Source organism: Opisthocomus hoazin, chromosome 28 (genome assembly GCF_030867145.1).
Source record: "Opisthocomus hoazin isolate bOpiHoa1 chromosome 28, bOpiHoa1.hap1, whole genome shotgun sequence".
NCBI lineage: Eukaryota > Metazoa > Chordata > Aves > Opisthocomiformes > Opisthocomidae > Opisthocomus > Opisthocomus hoazin.
Window position 1 is genome coordinate 2,397,005 of NC_134441.1, and position 17,319 is coordinate 2,414,323.

The 17,319-nt window shown below is 68.7% G+C and overlaps 2 protein-coding genes across 2 annotated transcripts in view; both read left to right on the plus strand.

Moving 5' to 3' along the window:
• The window catches only part of NUDCD3 (NudC domain containing 3), a 31,841-nt gene extending 23,568 nt beyond the window's left edge, over window positions 1-8,273 (plus strand). Inside the window, exons 4-6 of the mRNA XM_075444615.1 lie at window positions 1,152-1,295; window positions 6,916-7,104; window positions 7,471-8,273. Coding sequence (XP_075300730.1) covers window positions 1,152-1,295; window positions 6,916-7,104; window positions 7,471-7,581 — 444 coding nt within the window. The 3' untranslated portion in view covers window positions 7,582-8,273. The remainder of the gene's footprint in view (window positions 1-1,151; window positions 1,296-6,915; window positions 7,105-7,470) is intronic.
• Window positions 8,274-10,514: 2,241 nt separating this feature from the next.
• CAMK2B (calcium/calmodulin dependent protein kinase II beta) overlaps window positions 10,515-17,319 on the plus strand; it is a 10,340-nt gene continuing 3,535 nt past the window's right edge. Inside the window, exons 1-3 of the mRNA XM_075444550.1 lie at window positions 10,515-10,657; window positions 13,624-13,718; window positions 17,150-17,209. Of these exons, the coding sequence (XP_075300665.1) occupies window positions 10,593-10,657; window positions 13,624-13,718; window positions 17,150-17,209 (220 nt within the window). The 5' untranslated portion in view covers window positions 10,515-10,592. The remainder of the gene's footprint in view (window positions 10,658-13,623; window positions 13,719-17,149; window positions 17,210-17,319) is intronic.

Sequence of the window (17,319 nt, forward strand, 5' to 3'; positions counted from 1 at the left end):
GCTCCTGCCGAAGCCCTGGCAGCTCCCCGTCACGTGCAGCGGGTCTGGGGGCTTCGTCTGGGTGGCAGCAGTCGGGCCCTGCCCGGCTGGAGCGGCTTTGCCCGTCTCTTGCCGGCGTGGAGCTAGTGAGCCGCTGGAAGTCTCCTAGGTAATGGGTAATGTAATAACATTTCAAATGAGATCTGCAGAGCAGGAGGAAGATCTGGGGGAACTCTGGGAGAGAATGCAGGCAAATCTCACCGCAGTCTCCTCCTCTCGAGCCGGAGACGGGGCAGCGCCAGGGGCCACAAGCCTCCCTCTTCCCGGCCAGGTCGTCCCTTGGTCCCCCGGCCTGGCTCGGGCTCGCTGCTGGCAGCAGCTCAGGGCCGAAGGGGAAAGCGGAGAGCAGATGGTCTCTCCGGAGAGCGAGGGTACTGTGTGCCGCACGGCGAAGTCGCAGGCTGCCTCGGCCTCCCCGGGGAAGGGCCATGTCACCTCCGCGGCAGGTCGGAGCAGGCTTCCCCATCTGGCTGCCGCGGCCGGGAGCTGGGTCGGTTCCCGGGGCCGGAGCCGCCTCGTCCCCTGGCCGCCACGGCGGGGAGAAGGGGAGCCGTGCCGCGGCGTCCCTCCCGCACGCAGCTCCTCCTGGGAGGCCTGGGCTGAGCCCGGCGCTGGCTCCGGCGGCGGCAGCGGAGCCAAGGTGTGCGCTGAGCCGCTGCAGCCCTTCCCCGTGTAGAAGTCCCCGAGTCGCTCCCGCGCGGCGGGGAAGGCACGCACCCGCACCCAGCTCGTCACCCGCCGTGCTCCCGGAAGGCTCAGTCACAGCATCGGGCGTCCGACCCCCGAGCGCTGCGCGGAGCAGGCCTGTGGCCTTGCTGCTTTTCTCTGTGGGGAAACCGAGGCACGGGGCAGCCGCGGCGGCAGAAGCGGCAGCCTCCAGTCCTTCCAGGGCTCCGTCCGCGGGGCCCCGTTGCCTTTCGTTCCCCGGAGAGGTTTCCTTTCTCCACCGAGCTGCTTGCTCTGAAACGACAGCCGGATTCCCACCCGCCTGCTACGTGCAGGTCTGAAAGCTCTTCTCCCTCTCTCATCCCCAGCGAGTGCACTTGACCCCGCATCCCGCTGAGGGCGAGCAGGACCCTTCCTGATTATTTTCGCTCTCCCTGTGCTTCCAGGTGTCTGTGGATATCAGCAGCAGCGCCGTTCGCGTGGCGGTGCTGGAGGGGAGCAGCCAGCGCGTCCTCATGGAGGGGAAGCTCACCCACAAGATCAACACGGAGAGTTCCCTCTGGAGCCTGGAGCCGGGGAAGTGCGTCTTGGTAAGGGCGAGCCGCGCCGGCCGCGTCGCCGCACCGTGGCTTGCAGCTCCGCCGGGCTTGACCTGGAAAACCGGAGCAGCAGCTGGGAGTTTGAGCCAGATCTGGACATGTCTGGCTTTGCCCGTCCGACGTCCGGCTCACTTTGCCCTCGCCTGTGTGCCGTGCCCTGCCTCCAGCTCCTGAGCTGCCCCTCGGGGCGAGCGGCAACAGGTCCCTCGGCGTGGGCGAGGAGGGTCCCCAAGCTCCCATCTGCCGTGGTGGGAGCCCAGCTGTTGTCTCGCCGTGTTCCCCATCCCCTGGTCCCGGCACGCGGGGTCTGCCGGCAGGGAGAGGCTGTGGCACCGCGGTGCTGGCTTTGCCTTCTGACTCTCCCGGCCCTGGTCCTTGCCCCAGCGTCCTGGCAGATCCCTGCTCCCTGCCGTTCGCTTCTGTCCTGCCTCGGGTTTCTCACCCCTGTTCGATGCGGTCGCTGCCGCCCCGGCACCGCCGGTCCTCCGTGCCGAGGCGGTTCGGGGGCCGCTGCCGCCCAGCCGCGTGGCACTGGGGGGGGTCCCAGCCTCCTGGCTGCGGATGCCCAGGCTGAGGGTGGGAGCTCTGCTGGCCCCAGGCTGTGTGCGCAGCCGGAGCCGTGCTGGGGGTCGTGTCGCTGCCCGCCAGCCCGGGATCTCGAGTCTCAAACAGCGAGTTTTGGCGCCGGGGTTGTGCTGGGAGTCGGGTTTTGCCGCCTTTGTCCTCTCCTTTTCCACCCGGCGGCGTTCCCGGGTGGTTCAGGAGCAGCCCAGGGAGGGGATGCCGGCTCCCTGGGTCCGGCAGCCGAGGGTCCCTGCCCCGTGCAGGCAGCACCGTCCCCGCAAGCGAGGGAGCGGGCTTCAAGCCTTCCGCCCCGCGTCGCGAGGGCGGCAGCAGCCGAGCGCCCAAAGCCAAGCCCCGCAGCGGGAAATGGAGCGAGGGTGTGCTGCCGGAGGCCGAAGAGCGGTGGGTGGTCGTGGGGAGGCTGCGCGGGCGCTGCCTGGCCGCTGCAGATCCCTGTGGATGTACCCCGGGATGCCGACCTCCTACCAGAAGGAAGAGGCCCCTGCAAGAGAGAGGAGCTTCTCCGCCTGCGTTAGGCCGTTGAAAGGATGTGGAGAAGGAGGCGGCGGCGGCATGAACCTGCGTTTTTCAAATGTCCTCAAGCTTCTGGAGAATTAGCTGATCTGGGAAGAGAGGCGATCCTGGGAGGAGAGGAGATCCTGGGAGGAGAGGAGATCCTGGGAAGAGAGACGATCCTGGGAGGAGAGGCCATCCTGGGAAGAGAGACGATCCTGGGAGGAGAGGAGATCCTGGGGAGGAGAGGAGATCCTGGGAGGAGAGGAGATCCTGGGAAGAGAGACGATCCTGGGAGGAGAGGAGATCCTGGGAAGAGAGGAGATCCTGGGAAGAGAGGAGATCCTGGGAGGAGAGGCGATCCTGGGAGGAGAGGCGATCCTGGGAAGAGAGACGATCCTGGGAGGAGAGGAGATCCTGGGAGGAGAGGAGATCCTGGGAAGAGAGACGATCCTGGGAGGAGAGGCGATCTTGGGAGGAGAGGAGATCCTGGGGAGGAATAAACCCCTCCAAGAGGAGGTGTCCCAACGGATGGGAGTCCCCGTGGGTGTTCCCAGGATCAGCAACGTTCATTAAACACCCAGTGCCGGCGGAGGATGGGGACGGCGCGCGGGTGGAGCGAGACTCGGGGCCTGCTGGAGCGGCCGCGGGCAGCGCGCGGAGCGGTCCCGTGCCCTCCAACCCCGCAGCTGGGTCTCGCCTCGAGCACGAGCGTGAGGTTGCGAGGATCTCCAGCTGGCTGCCAACATGTTGACGGTGGGATGAAATTTCGCTTGAAGAATTGTGAGGTAACTGGAGCAGAGTGAGTAATCCTCGCCCGAGAGCGTCTCCTTTTTCCGTGTGCGGAGTAGCCAGGAGTGGTTCACGGCTCCTCCCGATCCATTCATCAGGGGACCCCCAGCCGCGTGTCAGCGGCGTGCGGCACCGGGCGCCTGGGAGGGACAGGCCGAGAGCCGTTTGGGTGTCCGTGGGGGGCTGGCGGGGCGTACGGGCCCTCCCTGCACCCGAGTTTGTTCGCCTGTGTGTCGCGCGGCTCCGTGCGAGCTCCGCTTGTGGCACCGGGAGCGCCTTCGTCCTGCAGAATGCCACAAGGTGCCACGTGGCTTCGCTCCCCGGGACCGAGGGGACGGCGACCGTGGCAGGGTCCGACGCAGCCGAAACCGCGCTCGCCCGCTGCCAGCTCCGGTCGTGCGAGGAGGTCCTGGCTGCTCGGTCACTGCTTGGGACGCCTCGTCGGCTCCGTCCGGAGGAGAACCTGCGCCCGCTCGTGTTTTTGTGGTCTGAGTTGAGGCGATCCCTGCGGGCAGAGCTCGATCCACGCGCCCGGGAGCTGAAACCTCTCCTGCTTGGTCTTCTCCATCCGGAAAAGTCCCAGTTCTGTGCGGAGAGGCCGCTGAGTCCCGCGCGCTCTTGCAGGACGCAGCGAGGATCGTCGAGATCGCTGCGCTCTCCGGGCTGCTCTTGCAGCCGCCGTTCACGTCCGCGGCTTCCGCTGTCCCCTGCTCGGTTCCCTTCTGGGACGGCCGGTACGAGCTCTGCTGGACTGGCCTTCCTCCTGCCCGCAGCTCGTCCCGCCGGACGGTGAATTTGCCGTCTGACCCCTCCCAGCTCCGCTTCCCCCATCCCACCCGGCGTTCTCATCGATCCATCCTCGTCGTCACGCGTCTGCTCGCTCCCCAGCAGCCCCTGCGCTCGGGGACGGCCCTGCCTCCCCGCTCCTGCTCCGGGCTGAGCACCAGCCGCTGCCCGCCTCGCCCTGCGCCGCGGCAGCCCGGCGGGCGTCGTTTCAAAGCGGAGGGCTCTGCCGACGCCCGCGGCGCGTGGCGGGATCGCGTCCCAGCGTCGTGGCCCTGCCGGCGGCGCCGAAGCCCCCGTCGCGGGCACAATCCCCGCGCTCTCCCTCCTCTGCCACACTCGCTCGTTGTCAAAAGTGAGATTAAAATAGCTTCGCCCGAGCTGTTTTTAGAGATCTCCGCTGGGTGTTGTGCACAACGCGTTTTGGGATTATTTTTGTTGTTGAGGATTTTTTCCCCCCCCCTGTTCCCCCTCTTTTTCTGCTCCTCTCTAGCACTTGTTGTCCCCGCACAGAATCACAGAATCACAGAATAGTAGGGGTTGGAAGGGACCTCTGTGGGTCATCTAGTCCAACCCCCCTGCCCAAGCAGGGTCACCCAGAGCAGGCTGCACAGGATCTTGTCCAGGCGGGTCTTGAATATCTCCAGAGAAGGAGACTCCACAGCCTCCCTGGGCAGCCTGGGCCAGGGCTCCGTCACCCTCAGAGGGAAGAAGTTCTTCCTCGGGTTCAGCTGGAGCTTCCTCTGCTTCAGTTTGTGCCCGTTGCCCCCTTGTCCTGTCGCTGGGCACCATTGGAAAGAGTCTGGCCCCGTCCTCCTGACCCCCACCCTGCAGATATTTAGAGGCATTTCTAAGGTCCCCTCGCAGCCTTCTCCAGCTGAACAAGCCCAGCTCCCTCAGCCTCTCCTCGTAGCAGAGATGCTCCAGTCCCCTCCTCATCCTCGTAGCCTGCGCTGACTCTCTCCAGTAGCTCCTCATCTTTCTTGAACTGGGGGAGCCCAGCACTGGACACAGTACTCCAGATGAGGCCTCCCCAGGGCAGAGCAGAGGGGCAGGAGAACCTCCCTCGTCCTGCTGCCCACACTCGGGCTTTCGTCCCCGCGCCCTGCCTTGCGCGGCTGTTGCCGCGTTCCGTTTGTCGTCTGGGAGCCGCGCAGCCGCGTGAGCGATACCCATGGCTCTCTCCCTCCGCGCGCCGCGGGAGAAACCTCGCGCTACGGCAAAGCCCAGCACCGGCGGCAAAGGGTTGGGACCGTTCCGGCAGGGCGTGGGGATGTGGTGTGACGCCGTGTCCGTGCCGATGATGCCTGCCGTCCTCTTCGTGCACGGCGGGAGGATCCCTCTTGGCCTCCCCGGCTGTCACAGAATCACAGAATGGTAGGGGTTGGAAGGGACCTCTGTGGGTCACCCAGTCCAACCCCCCTGCCGAAGCAGGGTCACCTACAGCAGGCTGCACAGGACCTTGTCCAGGTGGGTCTTGCACACCTCCGCCCGCAGCCTTCCTCCTCGCGATCCGTCCTCGCCCGGCCCCTGTGCTTCGCCTCGTGGCTGACAGCTCCCGCCCAGCGCGCCGGCTTTGGGAACACGGGCGCTGCGGCACGAGGACGGCTTCGGAGCCAGCAGCTGGGGTGACCCCCTGCGAACCTCCCTCTCCTCGAGGCCGCCATCGCGGAGAGTTCACAGAATCCCAGAATCCCAGCATGGCAGGGGCTGGAAGGGCCCTCTGTGGTCACCCAGCCCAACCCCCTGCCCAAGCAGGGTCACCCAGAGCAGGGGGCACAGCACCGCGGCCAGGGGGGCTGGAATATCTCCAGAGAAGGAGACTCCACAGCCTCCCTGGGCAGCCTGGGCCAGGGCTCCGGCACCCTCAGAGGGAAGAAGTTCTTCCTCGGGTTCAGCTGGAGCTTCCTCTGCTTCAGTTTGTGCCCGTTGCCCCTTGTCCTGTCGCTGGGCACCACTGGAAAGAGTCTGGCCCCATCCTCCTGACCCCCACCCTGCAGATATTTAGAGGCATTTCGAAGGTCCCCTCTCAGCCTTCTCTTCTCCAGGCTGAACAAGCCAGCTCCCTCAGCCTCTCCTCGTAGCAGAGATGCTCCAGTCCCCTCCTCTTCCTCGCAGCCCTGCGCTGGACTCTCTCCAGTAGCTCCTCATCTTTCTTGAACTGGGGAGCCCAGCACTGGACCCAGCACTGCAGATGGGGCCTCCCAGGGCAGAGCAGAGGGGCAGGAGAACCTCCCTCGCCCTGCTGCCCACGCTCCGTGCGACGAAGAGGAGAACCAAGCGCACCCGTCGAGCTGCAGGAACAGACGCCTGCCCCGAGCTGGAACATTTTCCCGGCTCCGCTCTCCCAGGAGGGTGAAGCCCCAGCCCCCCCCCCCCCCGTATTAATCGGTTCCTTTGCCTTGTGCCGCCGAGAGACGCCCGGCTCCGTAACTTTAATGGCTGCCTGTGCCCCCCCAAGAGCTGGGGAGCTGCCGGGGAGGTTTGGGTAAATGGCGTTGTCCGCATTTATTGATGATTTTGCAGAGAGGCCGACGAACGCCCGTGAATCTTCCTGGCTGCCGGGATTATCGCTAAAATCGTACGGGAGGGAGGAACCCACCCCTCCTGGCACAAAGCACGCAAACACGCGTCGGGGTTCCCGGTGCGGGCGGCCCCGCGGCCGCGGCTTGGGCCGGCGAGGCGACGTCCGCGGCGCGGGGCCGACGAGCGGCGGGAGGCCGGGGCTGGCGGCGAGCGGGAGGCGCGGGGGCAGTGGGTGCCGTTTTCACCGGTGAAGCCCCCGAGGGGACCGGGGGCTTGCGTGGGCGGCGAGCGGGACCTCCGCTCGCGGCAAGGCCCAGTGTGGGCGACGCACGGGCACGGCCGAGCTCACGGCGTCACCGCCATGGCGGTGCGGGCGGGATGGGGGGGGGGTCCTCACTCCCTGCCCACCCCCTGGCCTGCTTCTCCCCCCCAGATCAACCTGAACAAAGGGGACGAGTACTGGTGGAACGCGGTGCTGGAGGGCGAGGAGCAGATCGACATCGAGAAGATCAACAAGGAGCGTTCGATGGCGACGGTGGACGAGGAGGAGCACGCCGTGCTGGACCGCCTGACCTTCGACTACCACCAGAAGCTGCAGGGCAAACCGCAGAGCCACGAGCTGGTATGGTGCCGGCGCGGCGATGCCCGGCCCGCGCGGGTCCCGGCTGCGGCGAGAGGCCGCGGCGTGGGGCTCTGCTCCGTCTCGGAGCTCCTCCTCGCCCCGCGTCCACCCCGCGCCGCCATCTTGGGACGCGAGGTTCCACCCGTCCCTGGTTTCCTGGCGTGGTGGCAAACGCCGCTGAGCCCGGACCCCGCTGCGCCCGCGTCCGTGTGCTGCCCTCCGGAGCTACCCCGGGGTCCCGGACCCCCGGCTCGCTGCCCCTCACAGCCCCGGGGGTGGGTGAGCGCGGGGGCCGCCGTCCCGCCGGGCGACGCGCGCGGGTCGTGCCCCCGGCCCTGCGTGACGGGGGCCCGCGGCTCCCCGCAGAAGGTTCACGAGATGCTGAAGAAGGGCTGGGACACCGAGGGCTCCCCGTTCCGCGGCCAGAAGTTCGACCCCGCCATGTTCAACATCTCGCCCGGCGCCGTGCAGTTTTGACGGCGGCGAAAAATACGGCCCCCGCGTGACGGCACCGAGGAGAAACCCACCCCGGACGGACGCCCACCCACCACCCCGGCACCCGGAGCCGCCTCGCTCCCGCGGCCCAGCACCAGCACCGGGCGCTGCGGTTCCGTACGTGCGCGGGGACCCCACGCCTCGCGCCCCGGGGCGAGCCGGAGCGCGGCGGGGGGACGGAATTTGGATTTTGGGGTGGCTGTGGGTGCTGGTTTGGGGGTGCGGACCCCTCCCCGGCGCGGGGGGCCGCGCTCTCCGCGGCTCCGGGTGTGGGGGGCTCTGCCCGCGCCCTGCCTGGCACCCCGACTCCCCTCACCGCGCGCTCCCGTGGGTGCTGCCCTGGTTTCTCCGGGGTTCGCCCCCTCTCACCCATCACCGGGGGGGTGGGGGGCACCCCCTCGGCACGGGCACAGACCCCCAGCACCCCCCAGGCTTTGCTTCCCCCCCCACCCGGGGGGTCGTCGGGGAGCAGGGGGGCTGGCACCCACACCACCGTGCCCGGGGAGGGGGGGCGGTCCGGGCTGCGCTTTGGGGTCTGGGAGGGGGGATGTGGGGACCCCTGACCCCCCCCAGGCCTTAGCCCGGCTCAGGCAACTTCCACTGCCCCCCACCCCCACCCTGGGGGTGCGTGGGTGGGGGGTCCCCAGCCGTCACCTCTCCCCCCCCCCTTTGGTTTTGCAATAAATGCAGTTGTGGAGCGCGGGGGCTGCGAGTGATGCGGTGTCACCGCCCCGGGGGGCCGCGCGTGCCCTGACCCCCCCCAGCACCCCGCTGAAGGGGGGGGGGCACCCGAGGGGACAGGGTGGCAGGGGCTGCATGTGGGATCCCCGGCGGGGGGCTGGATTTTGGGGTCCTCTGAGGAGTGGATACTGATCCGGGGGGGGCTGGATTTTGGGGGTCCCTGGAAGGGTGGATATGGATCCCCCAGGGCAGGGGGCTGGATTTTGGGGTCCTCTGAGTGGTGGATGTGGGATCCCCGGGGGGGCTGGAGTTTGGGGTCTCTGAGGTGTGGGTATGGGATCCTGGGATGGGGGGGCTGGATTTTAGGGTTCTTTGAGGTGTGGATTTGGGATCCCCGGGGGGGGCTGGATTTTGGGGTCCTTGAGGGGTGGATATTGATCTGGGGGGGGGGAGCTGGACTTCGGGGTCCCTTGAAGGGTGGATATGGGATCCCCAGGGGGGGCTGGATTTTGGGGTCCATTGAGGAGAGGACATGGGATCCTCCAGGGGTAATGGGCTGGATTTTGGGGTCCCTTGAGGGGTGGATATTGATCCGGGGGGGGAGTTGGATTTTGGGGGTCCCTAGAGGGGTGGATATTGATCCGGGGGGGGGGAGGGCAGCTGGATTGTGGGGTCTCTTGAGGTGTGGGTATGGGACCCTGGGATGGGGACTGGATTTTGGGGTCCCTTGAAGGGTGGATATGGGATCCGGGGGGGAGCTGGATGTTGGGGTCCCTTGAGGGGTGGGTATGGGATCCTGAGATGGGGGAGCTGGATTTTAGGGTTCTTTGAGGGGTGGATTTAGGATCCCCGGGGGGGGGCTGGATTTTGGGGTCCCTTGAAGGGTGGATATGGGATCCCCAGGGGGGGCTGGATTTTGGGGTCCATTGAGGAGAGGACATGGGATCCTCCAGGGGTAAGGGCTCGATTTTGGGGGTCCCTAGAGGGGTGGATATTGATCCGGGTGGGGGGAGCTGGATGTTGGGGTCCCTAGAGGGGTGGGTATGGGGTCCTGGGATGGGAAACTGGATTTTAGGGTCCCCTAAGGCGTGGATTTGCGATCCTGGGCGGGGAGTTGGACTCGGTGGGGTGGGCACCGAGTGCCTGCCGGCTTTGGGGATGCCGACCTCGGGGTCTCTCCCCACTGCCTCCCCCAATCCCCGTGTGCCCCCCCCCCCCCCGCCCCCCGCCGTCTCCCCCGCGCCCGGGCGCCCAGATTTCTCCGTGGCGATGCACAAATAGCAGCGGGCCCGGCGCGGTCCCCACGGCCGCCCACGGTCCCCATGGCAACGGCAGCGCCAGCCGCCAGCCGCCCACCCACCCGCGCTCGCCCCGCGCCCCGGGGGTGGGCACCCACCGCCCACCCGCCCGCGCCCCATGCCGCCCACCCAGCCGCTCGCCCCCGGCCCCACCGAGCTGTGGGGCTGCCGGTGGCCTCCAGCGTGGCCTCTTGTGTGTGTCCCCCCCCCAAAAAAATATCAACCGACCCCCCCCCAGCAAGTGTCTGGCATTGGGGGGCTTCAAGGTGCCCTTGGGGGGAACGGGGGGGGGGATTTTTGCCCGCCCCCCCCCCCGGGTGTTTGCTTAGGGGGGGGTTGGAGCCTGGAGGGGTTGTTTGGGGTGACTGGAGGGGGGGGGTGGCGGAGGGGGGGGATGTGGGGTGCTCGGGGTGGGGGGGGGTGGATAATGGGGTCTTTGGGGGGGTCTTTTGGGGGGGGTTGGGATCCGGGGGGGGTGGATTTTGGGTGCTTTGAGGGGAGTGAGATCAATCGCTGGGGGGGGGGGCTGGGTGTAGGGGGGAGGAGGGGTCTGGGTACCCCCCGGGGGGGAGGGGGTGGTCTGGGTACCCCCCCAGCTAGGGGAGGGTTTGGGATAACGGGGTCCGGGGGGTGGGGGACACACGCTCCCGGGGATCCCGGGGGGTCCCGGGCGGGGGTCCCCGTTGCGGGGGCAGGTCCGGGGGTGGGGGGGGGATCCCCGCGGGGTCCCGGGCGGGGGTCCCCGTTGCGGGGGCAGGTCCGGGGGTGGGGGGGGGGATCCCCGCGGGGGTCCCCGGGCGGGGGTCCCCGTTGCGGGGGCAGGTCCGGGGGTGGGGGGATCCCATCGGGGGGAGGGGGGGGGGCGGCGGGGGCTGTCCCGGCTGTCGCCTCCCCCCCCCCCGAGGCCGGCAGCCCCTCCCCCCGCCCCCCCCCCCCCCTCGCCGGGCGGAGCCGGAGCGGAGCCGGGGCCGGGGCCGGGGGGGGCGGCTCATTGCGGCGCGGCGCGGCGGCAGCATGGCCACCACCGTGCCCTGCACCCGCTTCACCGACGAGTACCAGCTCTACGAGGAGATCGGCAAGTAAGGGCACCGGCACCGGCACCGGGCACCGGGCACCGGCACCGCGCGGGGGGGCGCGGGGGGGGCCGCCGGGGGGGAGCGCGGGGCGCCGGCCGCCGCTCGGTGCAGACGTGACGCATCCCCCCCCCCCCCTCCCCCGCCATGGGGCACCGGGATGGGGCCCCCCCCTTCACCCCCCCCCTTCACCCCCCTCCCCTCCTGGTTGCCCCCCCCGGGACCGGCCCACCCCCGCTCCCCCGTTGCTCCCCCCAAGACAGGCTCCCCCCCCCCCCCTCCCCGGTACTGCCCTCCCCCCGGTACTGGCCCTGCCCCCCCCCTCGACGGCCCGGACCCCGCGGTTCCTCCGGGTCCCCCCCCCCCCAGTCCCTGCAGCCGCCCTGTTCCCAGGGACCCCCCCCAAGCCTTACGACTCCCAGTCCTTACAGACCCCCCTGGTCCCCCATCCCTATAGACCCCCCCCGGTCCTTACAGACCCCCCCGGTCCCCCATCCCTATAGACCCCCCCCGGTCCTTACAGACCCCCCCGGTCCCCCATCCCTATAGACCCCCCAATCCCCCATCCCTATAGACCCCCCCAGTCCTTACAGACCCCCCTGGTCCCCCATCCCTATAGACCCCCCCGGTCCTTACAGACCCCCCCGATCCCCCATCCCTATAGACCCCCCCCGATTCCCCATCCCTATAGACCCCCCCGGTCCTTGCAGACCCCCCCAATCCCCCATCCCTATAGACCCCCCCTTGTCCTAACAGACCCCCCCAGTCCCCCATCCCTATAGACCCCCCCGCCCGGTCCTTACAGACCCCCCCTGGCCTTTCTTGGCCCCCGCCCCCTGGTCCGTATCTGTGCCCCGGAGCCCCCCAGTCCCTCCAGACCCCCCGGTCCCCCATCCCTATAGACCCCCCCCCCCAGTCCTTACAGCCCCCCCTTGACCTTATCGCCCCCCCCCCCCATCCTATAGACTCCCCCCAGTCCTTACAGCCCCCCCCTTAACCCTATGGACCCTCCCCCATCTTTCCTGACCCCCCCCAGTCGTTACAGATCCCCCAGCACTCCCAGTCCCACCCCTGGGTCCCACAGACACCCCCCCCCAGTCCTTATAGCCCCCCCAGCCTCCTATAGACCCCCCCCCATCCTCACAGACACCCCCCCCCCCCATTTCTCCGATCCCCTGGTCCTTAGAGCTGCCTGGTCCTTATAGACCCCCATCCCTACAGCCCCCCCCCAAACCCTTCCCGACCCCCCCCACTCCGCAGCCCTTTATCCATGCTGGTCCTTACAGACCTCCCAGCCCCCCCAGACCAAGACCTCCCAGCCCCCCCCAGACCCCCCCCGAGTCCTTACAGCCCCCCCCCGGTCCCTATAGACACCCCTCATCCTCCAGCCCGTCCCCTGAGACCCCCCCCGATCCTGCAGGCTCCCCCTCGCCCCCCACCCCTAGAGACCCCCCCCAATCTCTCCAGCCTCCACCCTCCCTATAGACCCCCCCCATCCACATCTCCCCTCTGCTCCCTATAGACCCTCCTCCCCCCCCAGCCCCCCCAGCCCCCCTTAGACCCCCTTGGCCCTTATATAACCCCCTAAATCCGCCCCCCCCCGCCAGTCCGTATGGGCGCCAGCCCTTCGGGACCCCCCTCATCCTTGGGGACCCCTGCCCCTCCCCCCGGTTCCGTCCACCCCCCCAGCACCCCCCGTGCCCAGGTTCCCCCCCCCGGCGTGGGCGTTGGGAGGAGCGGCTTTGGGGGGGGCTGCTTTGCCCCCCAAGGCCATGGAGGGGGGCAGATTCCCCCCCCCCCCCCCAACCTGTGTTCAGGTCGGGGGGGTAAAACTGGGGGGGGGGGGGCAGAGCTTGTTGCGGAGTGGGGACCCCCCCCCAGTGGGGGGGACGCGTCGCAGGGGTAGAGGCGGTCGCTTTGGGGGTACCGCGGGGGGGGGGGGGACGTGGGTGCTGTTCCCCTGCGCTCCCCCCAGTCCAGCCGTCCTGGTTGCCATGGCAACGTGGATTCCCTGTCCCCCCCCCCATCCCCCCGTCCCTCCGTGTCACCCGCCAGCCACCCGCGCGTGTCCCCCCCCCCGCCATGCTGGGGGTGTCGGGGACCTCTGCCCCGGCCGGTGGGGAAACTGAGGCACGGCGGGGGGGGCCCCAGCAGTCACGTCCCCCCCGCAGGAGCTGCCACCGCCGTGTCCCCTCGCCGTGGGGCGCGGGGGGGGGATGTGGGGGGGTGGCCCTGGGGGGTTCCCCAGGTGCCAGGGTCCCCCCCCTGTCCCGGCCAGCGTGGGGCCCTCGGTGTCCCGGGACGTGGGGACCCGGCGCGGTGGCAGGGGACGGCGTGGCCCCCGCGTGTCCCCCCTGGGACCCGCGGCGTGGCGGGGGCTCGGGGACGGGCAGGGACCTGGTCCTGGGGTGGGGGGGGGGGGGGGCCAGCTGGTGGGGGGGGACACAAGTGGGTGCCGCTGCCCGGTGTGGGCACGGCCACGATGTCCCCATCCCTGTCCCCATCCCTGGGGGTGCCGGTGGCCGCTGTGTCCCCATGTCCCACCGAGCCCCACCGTGGCCACCATGGCCACCAGCATGGCCACCATGGCCACCGCCACGGCCACCATCGCCGCCACCGCCACGGCCACCGCCGCCATCCGGGCCACCCGCCGTCCCCATGGCAACGGGCTGCCGGGGCCCGATCCTTCCCGCGACCCCCTCGGTGACGCCGGCCCCGCGCTCGCCTCGCTGACCCCCTCCCACCCCCCCCCCCAGCACCCAGCACCCAGCACCCCCCATCCGCAGGCCGCGGCGTGGCCGAGCGGCATCGGGGACCCCCCCCTCAGTGTCAGGGTGCACCCCCCCGGGTGCTGAGTCACGGCCGGCGCAGCCCCCGGGCGCGGGGTGCTGAGTCACGGGTGGGTGCCTGGGGGGGGGCTGGGGGGCGGGCGTGGGGGCGGGCGGGGGTGCTGAGCCTGTCCCCCTCCCCAGGGGGGCTTTCTCGGTGGTCCGGCGCTGCGTCAAGCTCTGCAGTGGCCATGAGTACGCCGCCAAGATCATCAACACCAAGAAGCTCTCGGCCAGAGGTAGGACCCCCCGCACCCAGGGGTGGGGGCCCCCGCCGCGCCCCCCCGCCCGGCCACCCGCTGCCCGGGGGACGCCCCTGGCGCCCGCGACGCCCATGGCACGCGTGACAGCCGTGATACCTGTGGGACCCGTGGTGCCCATGGCACCCGACACGCGTGATGCCCATGGCACCCCTGATCCCCGTGGCACCCATGGCACCCATGATACCCATGGTGTCCGTGATGCCCCTGATACTTGTGGCACCCATGATGCCTGTGGCACCCCTGATACCTGTGGCACCGTGGCACCTGTGATGCCCGTGGCACCCATGGCACCCCTGATCCCCGTGGCACCCACGGCACCCATGATGCCCATGGCACCCATGATCCCCATGGCATCCATGACACCCATGGCACCCATGACACCGCTGATCCCCGTGGCACCCACAGCACCCATGATGCCCATGGCACCCATGGCACCCCTGGTCCCCGTGGCACCCATGGCACCCCTGATGCCCATGGCACCCCTGGTACCCCTGATCCCTGTGGCACCCATGGCACCCATGATACCCATGGTGTCCGTGATGCCCCTGATACTTGTGGCACCCATGATGCCCGTGGCACACATGACATGCATGACAGCCGTGATACCCGTGGCACCCGTGATGCCCATGGCACCCCTGATACCTGTGGCACCGTGGCACCTGTGATGCCCGTGGCACCCATGACACCCCCAATACCCGTGGCACCCATGGTGCCCATGGCACCTGTGACACGTGTGACACCCCTGATACCCATGACACGTGTGATGCCCATGGCACCCGTGACACCCCTGATACCCGTGGCACCCGTGATGCCCATGACACCTGTGACACATGTGGCACCCGTGACGCCCGTGGCACCCATGGTGCAGGGCCCAGCTGGGGCTGGGGGTGCCCTGTGGGGGCTGGCTCCAGCCCCTCCCAACACCCCGCAGGGTGCCCCCCTCTCAGTGCCCCCCAGCACCCGTGGTGTCCCTGGGGGGTGCACACGTGTGTGAGCGGCTGCGTGCGCGTGGGTGGGCACACCTGGGCGTGTGTGTACGCTGTGTGCATGGGTGTGCGTGCACAGGCGTGTGCGGTGCGTGTGTGTGCAGTGCATGCGTGTGCACATGCGTGTGCGGTGCGTGTGTGTGCGTGGTGCGTGTGTGTGCAGTGCATGCGTGTGCGGTGCATGTGTGTGCACAGGTGTGAGTGGTGCATGTGTGTGTGCGGTGCGTGTGTGTGCACAGGCGTGTGTGGTGCACGAGCCATGTATGCAGTGTGTGTGTGCACAGGCGTGTGCGGTGCGTGTGCCATGCTTACATGGGTGTGCATGCACAGGTGTGTGCCGTGTGCGTGCACATCGATGTGCGTGCACACATGTGAGCTCTGTGCGTGCAAGCGTGTGCACACAGGGGAGGGCAGCGTGTGTGTACGAGTGTGTGTGCACACGTGTGTGTGTTCATGAGACTCTGTGTGTGTTCATGGGCGTGGGGGTGTGCACACGCGTGTGTCGGTGGAAGGGGGTGCGCACACAGGTGTGAGCAGGCAGAGTGCGTGTGCACACGCGTGTGCGGTGCCACTGGGTTTGCTGCACGCGTCAGCAGCGTGTGCGTGCAGTGTGCACACGGGGAGCAAGTGTGTGTGCACACGTGAGCCGGGCGTGTGCGTGTGCAGGACCTGTGTCGTGGGCTGCCTGCACACCTCAGCAGCGCGTGTGCACGGCGCGCGTGGGGCGAGTGCAGGTGTGGGACACGCGTGTGCACGGCGCACGTGGGGCGTGTGCAGGTGTGGGACACGCGTGTGCACAGGAGATGTCGGTGGGGGGCTGTGCACACGCGTGAGCAGGCAGCACACGCTTGCACTGAGTGCGTGGGGGTGCGTGTAGGTGCGTGCTCTGCGTGTGCACACGCGTGTGTGCCTCGGCCAGGGATGCGTGTGTGCGCGCAGGCGTGAGCAGCGGGCGTTCGCTGAGTCGTGTGCGTGTGCACACGCGTGTGCACGTTGTGTCTGTGCATGCTGGGCATGGGAGCGTGTGCACACGTGTGTGCAGGCTCTGTGTGCGTGCGTGCACACAGGTGTGAGCAGGCACGGAGGTGTGTACTGCACGTGAGCCGTGTGTGATCATGCCTGCACACGTGTGTACACAGGCACACGCGTGCGGGGGTTGAGCAGGCGCACACACGTGTCCGTGTGCCCTCCCCCCACACGTGTGCTGCCCTGCACCGGTACGGTGACACACGCAGGCACACGTGTGCACACGGGTGCAGCTGCGCACAGGCACATCCCACACACGTGTGCACGACTGCGTGTGCTGCCCTCCGTGCCACACGCGTGGAGAACCATGCGTACAGCCACGCACGCGTGTGCAGCCACACGTGTGCACCAGCACACACATGTACAGCCAGATGTTTGCACACCCACACGCAGGCACTGCTGCTGAAACGTGCACAGGTGCACACCTGCATACGTGTGCACACCAACACACGTGCAAACCTGCCCACACGTGCACGCCTGCACAAGTGCACTCCCAGACACACCTACACGCGTGCACACGCCCACAGGTGCACACCCACGTGCACACCGCTACACGCGTGTGCAGTCCCCACGCATGCGCACCGTCGCACGCCGCCACACCTGCATTCTTGCACACGCCTGCACACACACGCGTGCTGACACACGCATGCACGCCATTGCACACCTCCATGCCTGCACCCTTGCATATGCGTGCACATGCATGTGACACGCGTGTACGTTGCACGCCTCCACACCCCGCACCCTTGCACACGCCTGCACACATTTACCTGCCGACACACGTGTGCAAACCATCACACGCCTCCACACCTGCACTGCTGTGCATGCTTGCACACGCGTTTACATGCCAACACACACGTGCACACCATTGCACACCTCCACACCCGCATCCTTGCACACGTGTGCACACACATGCGTGCCGACACACGCGTGCCGCACACCACCGCACGCCTCCATGCCTGCACCCTTGCACACGCATGCACACACATGCACGCTGACACATGCATGCGCACCCTTGCACACCTGCACACCCACACTCTTGCACACACTTGCACACACATGTGTGCCGACACACGCGTGTGCAGCCCCACTCCTGCACACCCACTGAGCCAGGGCTAGGGCCGGGTGACCCCGTGGGTGGGTGGGTGGGTGGCCAGGGGGCACGGCGTGGGGACGGGGATGTCCCCCCTGTCCCCTCTGATGGGGGTGACCCCACTGTCCCCTCTGATGGGGATGTCCCCCCCCTGTCCCCTCTGATGGGGGTGACCCCGCTGACCCCGGGGACGGGGTGACCCCGCTGACCCCTCTGATGGGGGTGTCCCCCCGCTGTCCCCTCTGATGGGGTGACCCCCGCTGACCCCGGGGACGGGGTGACCCCGCTGTCCCCTCTGTCCCCAGACCACCAGAAGCTGGAGCGGGAGGCCCGCATCTGCCGCCTGCTGAAGCACTCCAACATCGGTGAGTGGCACCCGGGGACACACGGGGGACATCCTGGGGACACCCCCGGGGACCCATTGAGGATGCACTGGGGACACACTGGGAATGCATTGGGGACACCCCAGGGAAGA